The following is a 14053-nucleotide window of genomic DNA, read 5'->3' on the forward strand; positions in this document are numbered from 1 at the left end:
GGGCGGCTGGGCACGCTTTGGTGGTGCTCAGAGGGACAGGCAGCGTCCGACGCCGCCCCCGGAGCCTCCCCCATCCGAATTTCCTCGCTCCGCCACGCTTTAACGTGGCGGCCTGGCTGCACCGCGGCGGCGCAGGGGCCATCGGCCGCTCCGGTGATGGCCGAGCCTAGGAAAGAAACCCTCCGGGGTGACAGCAAGTGGGGCGAGGGGTGTTTAGCACCAACGCTCTTTTATTTTTCCAGTTCAGCCACGGCGTCGCCGCTCTTCCACGCCAGCAAGGAGGCCGAAAACGCTCACGGCAGCGGTGCGAGCTTTGATGCAAAGAGGGTTTGTGAGCGGCACCGATGTCCCCGAGGGCTGGCCGTCACCCAACGCCGGTGCGACCATGGTGGCTTCAACCCGACCCTGCCAAGCAGGACCGGCCCCGGTGGAAACCAAGCGTGCCGAGCCGGTACGGCCGGAGACGTTCAGCCTTTACGGGGGGGGAAGCACGTCAAACTCCTCGGGGTACCTGAGATGTGCTTAGCAGTTTCTTACTGACCTGCGCCCCATCTGCTTCTGTTTTCAAAAGGTCAGTGGAGGAAAGCTGGTTGCAGTAAAGGCCCGCGGGTCTCAGCGCCGGGTCATTTACCTGTCAAAAGCAAGATCCAGGCTCAGCCGGGGCTCCTGGGTGCTGGAGGGGCACTTGCCGCCCTCTCGAGCGGAGTTTGGGGGGATGCAGGGACCGCGGATGGGGCAGAGCCGGGGGACTGCACCGACGACATCCTCTGTGGGCTGTGGGGTTTTGGGGGGGATCGGCGGGGGTCTCTGTTTCTCCTTTTTCCCCACCTTTGCCTCGGGCTGCTGCCGGCTCCGGGGGCACCTCACCCAACCCATCTCCCGCCGCCCAACTGCTCGGCGAGAGGTAAAAGGCACCGGCTCAGCCCGTGCCCCGCGGCCAGCTCAAGGAAGGGACCAGCCTCCTTCCTCGCCGAGCCCTGCGGCTTTTCCCTGGGGAGGCTGCAAGCCGCCGCAACGCTCCCATGCAAACCCAACGAGCCAAGCGTGTCCTCCAGGAGCTTAACGGCGCTGAGACAAACCCCGGCAGCTAAAAAAGTCGGAGGCATCTCAGTCTGGCCCAGAGAGGATCTCGCCAAAGGGCTGGGACTGGGGAAAGCTCACGTACCCAACCGTTCCCATTCCCCGTTTCCCATCCCCAGCTTTCACAGCTCCCCGGGGATGCACGGCTACAAACGGACCCGCTGCCAGCCCACTGCGAGGGCTGCAGGTGCCAGAGGTGCTCGGCATGTCCCTGCACCCCCCGAGGACACACGGGACATCCCGGGGCACCGGTGGCCTTGGGCTCCAGCACAGCAGCAATGCCAGCACGGGCAGCCAGACCTTTGCCGCTCCCCCCTTTGGACACGGGTACCCCCAGCGGCAGGGAAGCGAGCGCTGAACCCCCGGGAGCTGGCTGACCATCCCGGGAGCAGGGATGGAGCGGGACTGACCTGCTCCGAGCACATGGAGTTCATCCCGGGCATCTGCAGCGAGTTCATCTGCATCTGTCCGGCCATGGGGTTCATGTTCTGGACGTTGGTGTTTCCTCCCGCCATGGAGACGGTGATGCTCATGTTGTTGTACATGCCCTGCTGAGCCGGCGCCGGCTGGCTCTGCCCCGCCTGGCTGAATACGCTGGAAGAGAGAAGGCGGCATTACCCGGGCGTACGTGGCGGTGGGAGGCACCTCGAGGTGCGTGCCGAGCCCCGGGGGCGGCCCGAGCCGCGACGGCAGCCAGCCTGCCTCTCGGTGAACGCCGAGACCGTCCGCGGCAGAGAGCCGGTGGAGCGGATGGGAGCCCGGCCGGTCCCCGGGGACAGCGGGAGGGACCGGGAGGCATCCAGAGGTGCTGCCTGCAGCGAGGCTTAGCCAGGGTGGAGGCTGGGAGGAAGGGAGGTGGGCGCTGCGGAGACATCCGCCCTCCGCTCCTGCTGGAGCCCGGGCTCCTCGGTGTGACGGGGTGGAGCAGGAGAAACACCAGTGCCAGGAGAGGGATCACGAGAGGGCTTTGGGCTCGATTAAGGGTCAGTCAGATGCAAAGCCCTGGTCTATGTGACACCGAGTTCACTCCTTCACGCTCCTTCCAGTGCCCTCCTCGACACCCGACCACCCCCACTTCTTCTCCAGGCAGGAGGACAGCTCTCCATCGCAAGGCAAGGTGAAGCATCTCACCTCCAACAGAGCTCCCATCTCATCCCACCCAGCCCAGTAGCCTCCTGCTCCGTGCTCCTGCCGAGCTGCCTGCACACAGCCAAGACACAAAGCAAGGCATCCCCCAGGTGAGCTTTTGGGTTTTTTTCCCCCCATTTCTGGAGATCTGAAGCTCAAACTTGACTCATGCGAAAAAGGCAACAAGTCTGGTGACTCTTCCCATTTGCTTCCCTACGTCAGAGCTGGACACATCTTAAGAGGGTCACGCAGCGACCTGGGACTGCTGGTCTTGACTCAATTTATTGTCATGTTTCCTAAGGCCACTTTCATGGGCCATAATTAAGCCACTTGTTTAATTAAAAGCCAAAGACCTGCTTCACGTCTTACTCAACGCGTGTGCTCATTCATTTAAAAGCTGTGGGCTTCTGGCTGCCTCCGAGCCGAGGAGAACATGAGGACTTGGGTTGATGGTGACTTCTGGAGGACGTCACGGCGAGAGGACGTGGCCTGAGCTCAGCACGTGTCCTCAGCCAGGTGTCACCCGTGGGCACCGCCGCCCCTGCCAACACCCTACCAGGGGACCATCACCTCGGTGTCACCTTGCTGCCTTCTCTCTGTGTCACCCGTGTGCTCCGGGTTATGCCCACCATGATCTTACTTGCTATTCCCCATGGCTCCTTGCTGCCAGCTCTTCATGTCAGGCGACTGGTAGCCCGGCGTCGGCGGCGCCGGCTGCAGCATGGGGCTTTGCGAAGGCGGGAGCTGGGGTGACATCAAGGGGCTGCTGGGGCTGAGCGACGGGGCAAAGGCGGGTTCGCTTTGCTGACCCATGCCTGGGGAAGGACAGACGGCGTCAGCGGTGCCCAGACCCCCCCGCCAGCAGCCCCGATTCCCTCCTCCTCCCTTGCAACCGCTGGCATCGAACCAGAAGCATCAGCCTTGACCTTTGGTCTCGGGGTCTCTGGTTTTCGGTTTGAGCAGCCGTATCGCTCAAATGTAAATATTTCGGGGAGGAAGGAGCAGGGAAACCCCCTTTAAGTGGTTTCCATCAGCGGGCGTTCCTCTTTAGCATCACCCCTGGCTGGAAAATAGCCAGGGTAACGAGGAGATGACGCCAAAGGAGGTTCCTGCGGGGCCACCGCGGCCACAGCCCCGTTTTTCTCTACTCATCAGTGACGTCCACCTTGCCGAGACCCTGCGCTGATGCTCCAACGTGAAGCCCTCCCAGTCGGTGCTGGTCCGCGTGCGCTTCTGCACTGGCTCGCGGGCTCAGAGAGCCTGGTGCCCACACAAGCGGCTCATTTCAGCCACCTCCGCCAGGCTTTGGCCTTTTTCAGGGCGTATCTATTTAAGGAAGCGCAATTCAGAGGACCGCCTTGCAGTTGGCTTTTCAAGGAAAGAATGAAGGAATTATTTGCCCAAATGATATATCTATTTTTTAGGGATTCAACCAGAAAAGGTCCACCCTGGGAGGTGGAGACCGGAGACCAGAGACCAGACCGGTACGCAGGTTGGGTGAGATGGCCGGGGATGAAGCCCGTGGGGTGACGGGCGAGCGGGGCTGGGCTGCAGCATCCTCGGGGGGTCTCAGCTCTGCCCTCCGCCTCTCCCTCCCCCCCGCCGGACGGCTTTCCAACGCAACCAACTGCTCGACGTACCTGATCCCGAATACTGAAAGATGTTCTGCTGCATCTGCGGGGTCATCCCGGCGCCGAACTGCCCTCCGACGCCGCCCATCATCCCCCGGTTCACCATGCTGCTGCGGTTAGCCAGCGCGGCCTCGGGGTTAGATGCCAACGGCGAGAAGGGACTGGTGGAGGTGGGAGGGTTTCCCGGGGTCGTACCGTAGTTTGGGGGGTAAGGGAACTGCTGGGGGGGTGCTTGGGGCAAGCGAGCGGCTCCGATCTGTACCGGGAGCCCGGCGGAGGGAGGGAGGTTGTTTCCGAAGCTTTGTTGTCTCATCAGGATGGCTCGCTGCTGCATGAGCTGCCGCTGCCGGTGCTGCTGGCTGTAGAGCTCGCGCTGGCGCTGGGCCAGCATCTGGGCGTTGAGGGGAGGCTGCGGGGAAGGAGGGGGACGCCCCAATTATCACCGTTACCTTTCGGTTCTGGCAAATGGCTCAGAGCCTCCCCCAGCGCAAGAGCCGCGGGTGCTCCCCTTCCCCGGCTCGGGGTGCCCGTCCTCGGTTTGCAAGGAAAGCTGGAAAAACCCCGAAATGCTGTAAATTGGCCCGTTTACGCCCTTGCAGGGCAGAGCAGGTTGGTGATATTAAAAGATCGGCCTCCGGACATGCCGAATGGCAAAGCTCCAGGAGCTGGAGCATCCCCCCAGCCGGGAAAAGAGGCTCTGGGTCACCCGGTTGCCACCAACCACCCCTCTCCTCTGCGGGACCCGCTTCTTGTGCCCTCACCGGGATGCTCCCGCAGGCCAGAGCCAGGATCCCTGACCTCGACTCTTTCAGCTGTGAGCTGTTCAAAAAAAACCCCATCCCAGGAGCTTTTCCATCCCCATGGGCTCGCTCCCCATCTGGCTGAGCCAGATGTGTTGGAGTTAATCACCTTAAAAAGCTCGACAAAGCCATCGGCGGCTGAAATCGGAGCTATGATGGGAACCGTTCCGTCCCCTTCCTTATCACTAACACTCCCCACAGCACATTAGGAATGTCACGCCGCTCCCCGAGAAGGGAAAGGCTTCTCCAAGAAGTGGAATAAAGTCACCAGAACTCGGCTACGCTTTCCAACTTCTCCTTGTACCCAGCAGATGTTTTATTCGCTTTATTAGAAGCCAAACAAGAACTTTAGGGCCTGGGGATTTGCAGGATCGTTAAGAAGATTCACTAGAGATTCTGGTATTTAAAGGATGGCATCTATTTCCTAAAGATCCTTCTCAATTAAATGCGTTAGCACATTCTTCTGTAAGCAATAACGAAGTATTTATACCTTAAGCAGGTGGAGGAGCTGGAATAAGGGTGAAGCAAAAAAAAAAACCCCACAGCAGCTCGTCCTGCAGCCACCTCTCGGCACGCGGGAGAATTTTTCTCTCCCGTTAATGACAGAGAGGAGCGAGCCAGGCTGTGCTAACAGGGAGGCCGTGGGGATTAACCCCCAGTTTTTCACCGTGCCGCATCCCCCTTACCTGCGGCGTGATCTGCTGCTGCATCCCCGCCCGCATGTTGATGCCCACCGGGGAATTAGCTGCAAACTGGTTGAGGATCGCCTGCCGGTTTTGATGGATCAGCTGGAGGGGAGGGGAAAAAAAAAGCGAGGGAGACCTTCAACACTCGGAAGCAGGAGCTTCCCACCCGTCCCATCCCATCCGATTGGGATGCGTGGGCTGCAGGCAGGACCGAGGGTCCCTCCGTCCCCCTGCCCCTGGCCCTGGGATGCGGAGGGGGAAGAATTACCTGCTGCTGCCCCTGCAGCCGCTGCTGCAGCTGAAGTCGCAGCTGGTTGGGGGCCGTCGGGGGTCTGTTGAGCGTCTGCCGGGGTTGCATGGCCATGCTGGTGGGGAAGGCGCCGCGGGGTGGTGGTACCTGCACCGGCATGGGTCCGAAGGACGGCTTCTGCCTGACCATGCCGGGGAAGGCGCCGGGGAGGTTGGTGGTGGGGGAGGCGGAGGAGTAAGGCTGGGGGTACATGCCGGGTTTCTGCTCCATCATGAGCGGTGGGGTGGCTTGTTGGGGCTGGAACCGCTCCGTCAGGGCTTCCAGCCCGCCGCCCTGGCGAAGGCAAAGGGGGAGGAAAATATCACTTTGGAGCCCGACCGGCACCCGACCTCTCCCGGGAGAGCTCAGAGGGGATGGAGGACGCGCCCGGCACGGGGCAGCTCGCTCGAAGGGTGCTGCTGCCTGGAACCCTCATCCCCTGGGCCAGGCTCCAGCCCGTCTGAGGACCGGCGCTGTCGAGGAGGGCATTAAACACCCGCTCCCCGGGGCTTATCAAACCTTAGAGGGATGGAAAGGATTTCTTTTGGGAGCAAAGACCACGGCCAGGCTTTTCGGAAGGGCTCAGGGCTCATCTCCCCAGGCTGGTGGGGGGAAGCGGTGGGGGGTAGTGGGAGGTGATGCTGCCTTCCTCTGCCTTCCTCTGCCTTCCTCTGCCTTCCTCTGCCTTGTTCCGCAGGCTCTGCTAGCACTGAGCTGCTCATCTGGGCTCCAAATGGCAGCACGCCCGGCTGGACAGACCCTAAGGCTCGGAGGATCAACCTGAACATGGGAAATAGTTTGTGCTCTCTCTCCTTTCCTATTTTTATGCAGCCTCGGAGGCTCGGCTGGAGGCAGAGGCGTTTCGGGTCCCCATCTGCCCCAAGAGCACCTCGGACACAGGCCACGTCCAAGGGTGGGAGCCGCGGACCCCCGGCACTGGGAACGCTCACGGGGAAGCACGACTACACTCCCGCGCTGCTCGTGGACACCCCTCGCCAGGGACCCAGGGCAGACAGGACCTTTCGGTCTACGGGACAGCCATTCTTACACAAATGAGCCACATTACAGCTGGGGGATGATTTCCACACCAGCAAATCATGATAAGAAGATATTCTGCGCTGCTTTAGCTTGGCTCAGGCAGAGAAATCTGGTGTTTGAGCTACGAACCCACGGAGAAGTAACGCCTTGGAGCCAGAATCCTTAATCCAAGTCCCACGGATTAAGAGAGAGCTGCGTTAAGAGAAACCGCACGCACAACCCCCCCCAAATCCCACTGCCTTTGGGATTTGGTTGGACGGTGCCCATCAAAGGACTGAGGCTTGAAGGCAGGGATGAGGATATGGGAATGGTGGTGGGGAAAAATATACTGCTTAGGATCAATGAAGATGGTGGCGGGGAAAAATAAATTGCTTAAGATAAGTTAAGAAGGAGCTTATATGGTTCAAGGACTGGATACCAGGACATAAACCAGCAGCCTGCGATGGCCAGAAACCACAGACCTGCTGAAATGAGGCTCTTTTACTCTTCTCTTCCCGAAGTACCCAGTTTCCAGCTGCCTCCTGATTAAACTGGGTGCAGATACCTCCAGCACTTCATCCCACCACATCTCTGGTAGCACGGAGAAGATGGTGGGTTTGGCAGAGTCAGAGTAAATCCCCAAACTCTGCCCCAGGGGATGCGAACCCCTACCTGCCAATAACAGATCCTGGAGGGGAACTATCAACACGTTTTCCTCCCAAAGATGCCTTTATGCTGACGCGTTGTTTCTCTAAAGATGTATTTCAAGCAAATATTTCATGCAACTATTCAAAATATTTCTGAGGTTCAGCCGAAGCCAGGGAAAAAGCCCAAGATTCCCACTAATGAAATGATCCCTGGATGGGAGCAAAGCTGGGTCGGGGTCCAAACATGAGACAGTTCCCCCCGAGCCAGGTGCTCGGCGGCAGGGGAAGCGCCGGATCGGCGTGGGGATGCTTGGCAGCGGCGGGTGCCATCCGAGGGCATCTCAATCCAACGATCCAATGCTGCTGGAGCCTGTCCGGTGCAGGGAAGTGTTGCTGGGGAGCTCTGCCAGCTGAGTCTGCAAAACCCTTGTGAAAACACTGAGCTGTTGCAGCTGCATCTTTGGCAAGAGCGTCTCTGATTCTTTGTACCAGAGAGGCTGAACTCCCTACCCCTAACTTGCAAAAAAAAAAACCAAAAGGCAGGTGGGGATTTTGGAAGCACAGCCTTGAGAAAAGGGACGTGGCAAATACCTGACTCAGGAATTCACTGACAGGTCCCCCAAATCGCTGATGACAAGATAAACCCTCCCAGCAGCGCAGCGCAAGGCATCCCGGTGGGGCTGCAGAAGGAGATGGGCCACCTCCCGGCTTAAACGATGCAGGATCAGGCCCAGAGCAGCCAGAGGGATTTGCTCTGAGAAGCTTCTTTCTCAGGACATCCCATTTATTAATCGGCTTTCGATTCTGTTCCTTGTTTTGGAAAAAGCATGCGTGTGAGCGCTATGGGGCACGGAAAAAGAAACCACTGGAAGACAAATCCCAAGCGATCCATCTCATTTTCCACGTCCCTTGCTAGCTCCCCCGCAGCCAGCTTTCTCCCCCCGTCATTTATGAAACCCTGGACCCTTCAGAGGCATCTGCCCCCACGGATATCTGCAAACAGGGAGTCTCCACCGGAGCTCAGCTGCAGAAACCAGGGCCCCAGCGCTATCCGAGTAAGACAGCACCACTAAAACCAACCTCATTTATTTTCTTTTTCCCCTGCGGTTCAACCCGAGACAGAAGGGCAGCTGCACTGAAAGCCAATCTTGATAGTAAGGGCTGCACGGTTTCATACCAGCGAGGCCATTAGATATATTATTAGGCAGCAGAACCCGGGCTCAGGAATCCCAGGCTGTGGGATTCCAGCTGGAAGGCTCCTCCGTGCCCTAATCCCCCCGGTGAGGTGGGGAAGCGGGACAGCCTGCCAGCTCTCCCCGTTACATGAGCCTCCCGGGGCCGAAAACGCTCAGCCGCCTCTTTGCCAGGCTGCCGGTTCTCATGGGGGATCGCGTTTGAAAAGCGGAGAAGCGAGATATTGTATTTCACGGGGCTGTTTTCCAGCTTTTTTGGTGGGGGGAGAGAACGGCATGGTGTTAAGTATCGTCTCCGAATCTGATGCGCTCGTGTGTTCCCACTCACATCTGGCCTCCCGTTACCAGATGTTGGAAATCCTCCCCCACGCTCACGTCAAGCCTCAGCATCTGGCCCCGTATGTGACCTCCCCTAAGTCCCACGAGTGGTTCTCTCTTTACCTGGACCAGTTTGTCGATCCCAAGAGCTCGGTCCAGCTCGGCCAGCTCCGTCTCGTCTTTGCCGCTGAGGAAGGAGACGAGCTGCTCGAGCAGGGCTTTCTCGTCGTTCCGACCCTCCGGCGTGGTGGGAGGACACAGGAGCTCATCCAGCTGCGAGGTGATGCACTGGCTGCAGAGAGAAGGAGTCAAGGGGAGGCACGTTAAGGTTTATGAAGCAGCGAGGAGGCTGAGCTGGGAGACGCTCGAGCGACACAGCCCCTGCAGCCACGGGGACTCGCTCCCACCCCGCTGCATCGTGCAAACCCCACGGGATGCAGCCTCGTCCCCCAGCTCCGACACCGGCTGAGCTCAAGCTCAAGCCCCGTGCCGAAACCGGCTTGTAAGGATGAACCTCTCCACAAAACGAAGCCCGGACAGCGTTTTGGTGAGGTTTGGGAATAAAACTTTGGTGCTTTTGCAGGCTTTGCTCCCACAGAGTTTTGGGCAGGACAGCGGGAGGCAGAGCAAAACCTCAGCCGGCACGAAAGCAGGGAGGCTTGGATGGAGCCGGAGCAGCTGGAAGCAAAGCAGCTGAAGGCAAAGGGGAACCTTGGAGCTGCAAAAATAAGATTTCTGCAAAGCTCGCTCAATATTCTTTGGGAATAAGATTAATATGTAATGAGAGACATTCCAATGACGTGACTAATTGGAGTCAATCGGATTTGCCGGGTCTGACACGATGAAGAGAGCCGTGGCACATCACGCTTGCAGAGAGGCACAAAGGCGAGGGCTCGAACATGCCAGCAGTTCCCAAGCAGCAGACATGTTTATCCTTTTAGCTCCAGATGAGGACCAGATGTACAGTAAGGAACTGAAGCCAATCTGACCGAGACCGCTGCAGCCAACACACGCAGCCTAATCCAGGGAAAAGAAATACTCGGCATTGGGATTTCTTAAATTGCAGAGCGGGAGCAGAGAGGGAAGCGAGGAGACAGAGGTGAAAAGCAGGGCTAGTTTCGCTCCGTAGCCAAGGTCCCTGCTACTTGCTGCTTGTATCAAACCCAGTTTCGCAGTGCCAAGGACAAAGTTTGCTGCACAGGCATCGTTCTTGCGGAGGAAGGGGAGGACAGGCTTCTTCTCCACATTAACAGGCAGCTAGAGGAGAAATTCAGGTTGGCACCACCTCTTCAGCCCACGCCGGACTTCTGCATGGATGGCAAAAGTTGCTTTCTAAAGAGATCGTGGGGACAATACAACCTTTATGTAGTAAATAAACCTCCAGCGCGTCCTGCTGTGCAGCCCAATCCAGCTTCAGAGCCTTCCCCACCCCTCCTCTCCTCCGGCACCATGCCACGGTGGGCTTCAAACGAGTCTCTGGGCAGGTGACGGGCGGGCAGAGGAGATCCTGGACCCGTGCACCATGTCCCCAGTCCCACTGATTTCGTGTTGCAAAGGTTTTCTATCCACCGCTACCTTTCAGGCTTTTTTTAAGGTGAAAACTCTGATTCTGCATGCGGTGAGGAGGAGAAATTCAGCTACTTGCAGAGATGGTGTCAGATGCTGCTTGAGGTCCCGTAAAACATCTCCCTGGCACGGCCTCCAAGCGCTGCTCTGGAAGGGGGCAGGTCTCCGCTCCTGCACAGATGTCCTAGAAAGCCCAGGCGTCTCAGATGGCACCGGTTGCCAGCGTTGAGGCAACCCAATCCGGCCCCAGGTGGCATGTTTGACCTTGGGGGATTAGAGGAACGCGTGCGAGAACAGCGACCTGGACTTGGTTCGAGAAGCCTTGGACCTGGCCCAAGGTGCCCCTCTTCTGCAGAAGACACAAGAGCGCTTACGCCTGGGACACGAGAGAGGGGATGTGGTAGTCGTCCCACTTGATCAGAGGCAAAAAGCAGGGGAGGATTTGGGGAACAGGAGAATTTTAAAAGGAAGCTCCTGTTCCCCAGGACACCCGGTGCTGGGAGATCTGGGCACCACCAGCTCCTTGAACAAGGCCAGGACCTCAGCCCAGCTCCAGCTAACGCGAACCTCCCAGCTGGGAAATCTTTACAACCCCCAAAGCAAAAGCTCTGCCAGTTTGATCTGAGCTAAAATATATTTCTCGGTCCTGTAGTATCTGCAGTCTAAAGGCTCGGTCTGCTTTCTCCAACTGTGGTCTCCATCAGGCAGCCGCTGGGACCGTGGGCATCTCCCAAGACGAGCATGTCCTCCACCACTGGAGCGCATCTGCAGGTCTGGAGGACCAAAGTCCAGAGGCTTTTCCCCAGCAGAATCCCTTCTCTCAGCTGCAGTGGAAGCGGGGTTTTGTAGTTGATCACCATGTGTGGTGGATGGAAGTGTTTAGACCCCACCAAGATGCTGCCAAGGCAGGTCTCACCCGTGATGCTCCATCAGACCTATGGTTACTGAAGATGTGAGAGGGAACTGAGCTGGGAACAGCTTCTTCCAGCATTACCTCTGCCTACCACCTCCAGCAGGAACAACCCATGCCCAGAGACCCCAGTTCAGGAGGAACGGAGGCTCACCACGACAAGCAGACCTCTACCTCTCATCTTGCTGTCATCTCGTGGCCCCAGTCCATGTGTTGGCTTTACTGGCGGCTTCCAGCACATCTCCACTTCATGGGAGCCCAACCTTGCTGCAGGGACCTGATGGTGCCATGGGAAGTCCCACCACACAGCATGGTTTTCCTTGCCTTCTCCCCTCTCAATGCCGAGAAAATCAAATACTACCCTGTAAAACCCTAGCCAGGCCAATTTTAAAGTGTGGTTGAAGTTCCACCAGCGGTTGAGTCCACCACTCTCCCAAGGCAGGGACTGTGCGAGATTTGTTACCTCCACATCTCACCAGGCTTCGGGCAGATGCCGCTGCTCCACCGGTCCGACCTTGTCTCCTGGCGAACGGCTCTGCCCTGAAACCCCCCGAGGTGTTTTTCCCACCCGAGGAGTCACGGGATGCTGCTGCCCAACGCTTCCCTCCTTGACACCTGCGCAGGTCCCAAGCCTTTCATGCCAACCTGGGTCCTCACTCAATAATCCTGCTGCAAAGGGTGAGCCAGAAGAAAATCCAGCTCCCTTCCTCCCAGCTGCGCTGGCTGGGGAGACAAAAATATCTACAGCCAGCCAGACTGACTCAGCGCTCGGAGCACAAGGCTGCTGAGTAAGGTAAGGTCATTTTTACCCCATAAGCAGCATTTTAAGGAACATTCGTAGCTTAAAAACCAGATTGATTTCTCTAGCAGCTCTGCCCTTTGCCAGGTATGCCCTACGGATCTTATCCCAACAAAATAATGACACCAGCAAGGCTTAAAAGGAAAGTTCCTTCCTTGTGGCAAGGACTCGGGCTGGTGTAAATGCTCAGCTAAACGGGGATTTGTTTTATCTCCCAGTTCTTTCAAGCAACAAGAGGCCAAGTCTTTCCAGCAGAAGTCCAAGATCCAGTTGCAGCAGTGGAGACCACTTGGGCAAACTCTCTTCTGGGGTGAGCGAAGAGCTTTAAGAAATTAATCCAAATTTAGCCCCTAGAAAAAGATGTTTGGCTACCGGCTTGCTCAAATACAGCTCTTACACTTCTTCTTCAGGATGGGAAAACAGGCTGCCCATCTGCGAAAGCCTTCGATTAGCAGAGGAAATTCTGCCTCTCTGCAAAGCAGGGCTGGGCTTTGGCAAGAGGATCTGCGCAGAGCTCATCAGTGCTGGCTCTTAAACCAGGTACTTGAAGCTCTCCCTGTGGATTCACCTCCCGTCCGCACCAAATCCATCTCCGTGAGCATTGCTGCCTCCGCGAGGACTTTGGGGTGCCCCTCATCGACCGCCGAGCTCCATCAGCAGGGCTCGCCACCCTTCTGACCTCCCGTCCCAAAATACCTGACCTGCGGTCTCCTCCAACCCGTTCATAGCCAAGGAGTGACGTTGTACTTTGGGCAGGTGATGGCCCCTCGGCTGCTCCATGGGGCCCGGACCCAAAAAAGGTGCTTAGAGGATCGGCGGGGGTTATTTGACCCTGGATTAGAGCCATAATAACTTTAGCTGAAGCCAAGCACATGGGGACTGCGAAGAGCTGCAATCACGTGAAAACACAGAACTGTCCCATGACTCTCCAGATCCCACCACTGCTCCCAGCGAGAAGGGATGCTGGAGAACACCAACCCAAATATTGGCACTGGCAAGGGATAGTGGGGACTTGCAGCATCCTTGGCTTTGCCGTGGGATTATTCAGGTCCAGACATACGCTGGATGTCTCCCCCCACCCACCTTCCTCCTCTGCTCACACGCTTGTCCCTAGAGAGATAACAGACGTCATCTCTCGCATCGTAGCACCCTGCACCTCCCAGGTCCCAGCAGCAACTGCCGCTGCCGTACGGCGATGGGCAGCGCTCGTCCCAGCCTCCACTTGCAAAGCAAGGACACGTCTCTTTGACCCAGGCAGCTATTCCCAGGACATCCCGACGTTCTCCGGGGAGAGGTCAGGAAGCCACCAGCCCCACGGTACTTACTCTTCGGGTTTATTCAGCGCGCCTCGATTCATGGCTGCCATGCTGTTATCTGTCCAGGGGATCTGCTCCCCCATTCCCGGCTGTCCAAACTGGTGATCCGGCACCCCCATCTCCAGCTCAGGCATTCCTGGGGGGAAAAGCAGGATGGGGGGAGGAAAGGTTAGTGCGTGGGCAGGACTCGGGTGCTGCCGTGGGGACCGGGCAAGCTCAGAGCCACAGGATGCCACAGTGTCCTAAAACATCCCTAAAAGGGAAGCTAAGATTCACCAGTTACGGCTCTTTTCAACCCAAAGTTACAGATATCAGGTGTGGTTTCCTAAGCATTAATTATAAGCATGAAATTCTGGGCGAAATCTAGGCAGATACTGCACACGCAGCAGATATATATGACCCTGTGTACTCAGTATGTGCAAATGCTATTAAAAAGTTTCCCTTTTCAGCACATTTCTAGCAAGAGTTTCAAAATCTAGTCAAGTTAGAGGGTTTCTTCTTGAAGGCAAATTGTTACTACCGAAGATTTTAGCTTAAAAAATAGCCCCTACCCATTAGCATCCTCTGCTTCTCTTCTGGAGAAAAGTTAATTTGCGCAGGGAAAGGAGCCAACGCAATTAAATTAAGTTGTAGCAGAACTTGGAGCCCAAGCCCAGGACAGAGAGATTTATGA

At 57.4% G+C, this 14053-nt stretch overlaps 1 protein-coding gene across 1 annotated transcript in view; it reads right to left on the reverse strand.

The window, feature by feature from the left end:
- NCOA1 (nuclear receptor coactivator 1) overlaps positions 1–14053 on the reverse strand; it is a 185381-nt gene that overhangs the window by 1832 nt on the left and 169496 nt on the right. The window contains exons 14-21 of the mRNA XM_075144789.1: positions 13390–13516; positions 8913–9081; positions 5594–5908; positions 5326–5427; positions 3849–4248; positions 2849–3023; positions 1491–1674; positions 542–631 (exon numbers count right to left, since the gene is read on the reverse strand). Of these exons, the coding sequence (XP_075000890.1) occupies positions 542–631; positions 1491–1674; positions 2849–3023; positions 3849–4248; positions 5326–5427; positions 5594–5908; positions 8913–9081; positions 13390–13516 (1562 nt within the window). The remainder of the gene's footprint in view (positions 1–541; positions 632–1490; positions 1675–2848; positions 3024–3848; positions 4249–5325; positions 5428–5593; positions 5909–8912; positions 9082–13389; positions 13517–14053) is intronic.

The sequence above is a fragment of the Calonectris borealis genome, chromosome 3, assembly GCF_964195595.1.
Source record: "Calonectris borealis chromosome 3, bCalBor7.hap1.2, whole genome shotgun sequence".
NCBI lineage: Eukaryota > Metazoa > Chordata > Aves > Procellariiformes > Procellariidae > Calonectris > Calonectris borealis.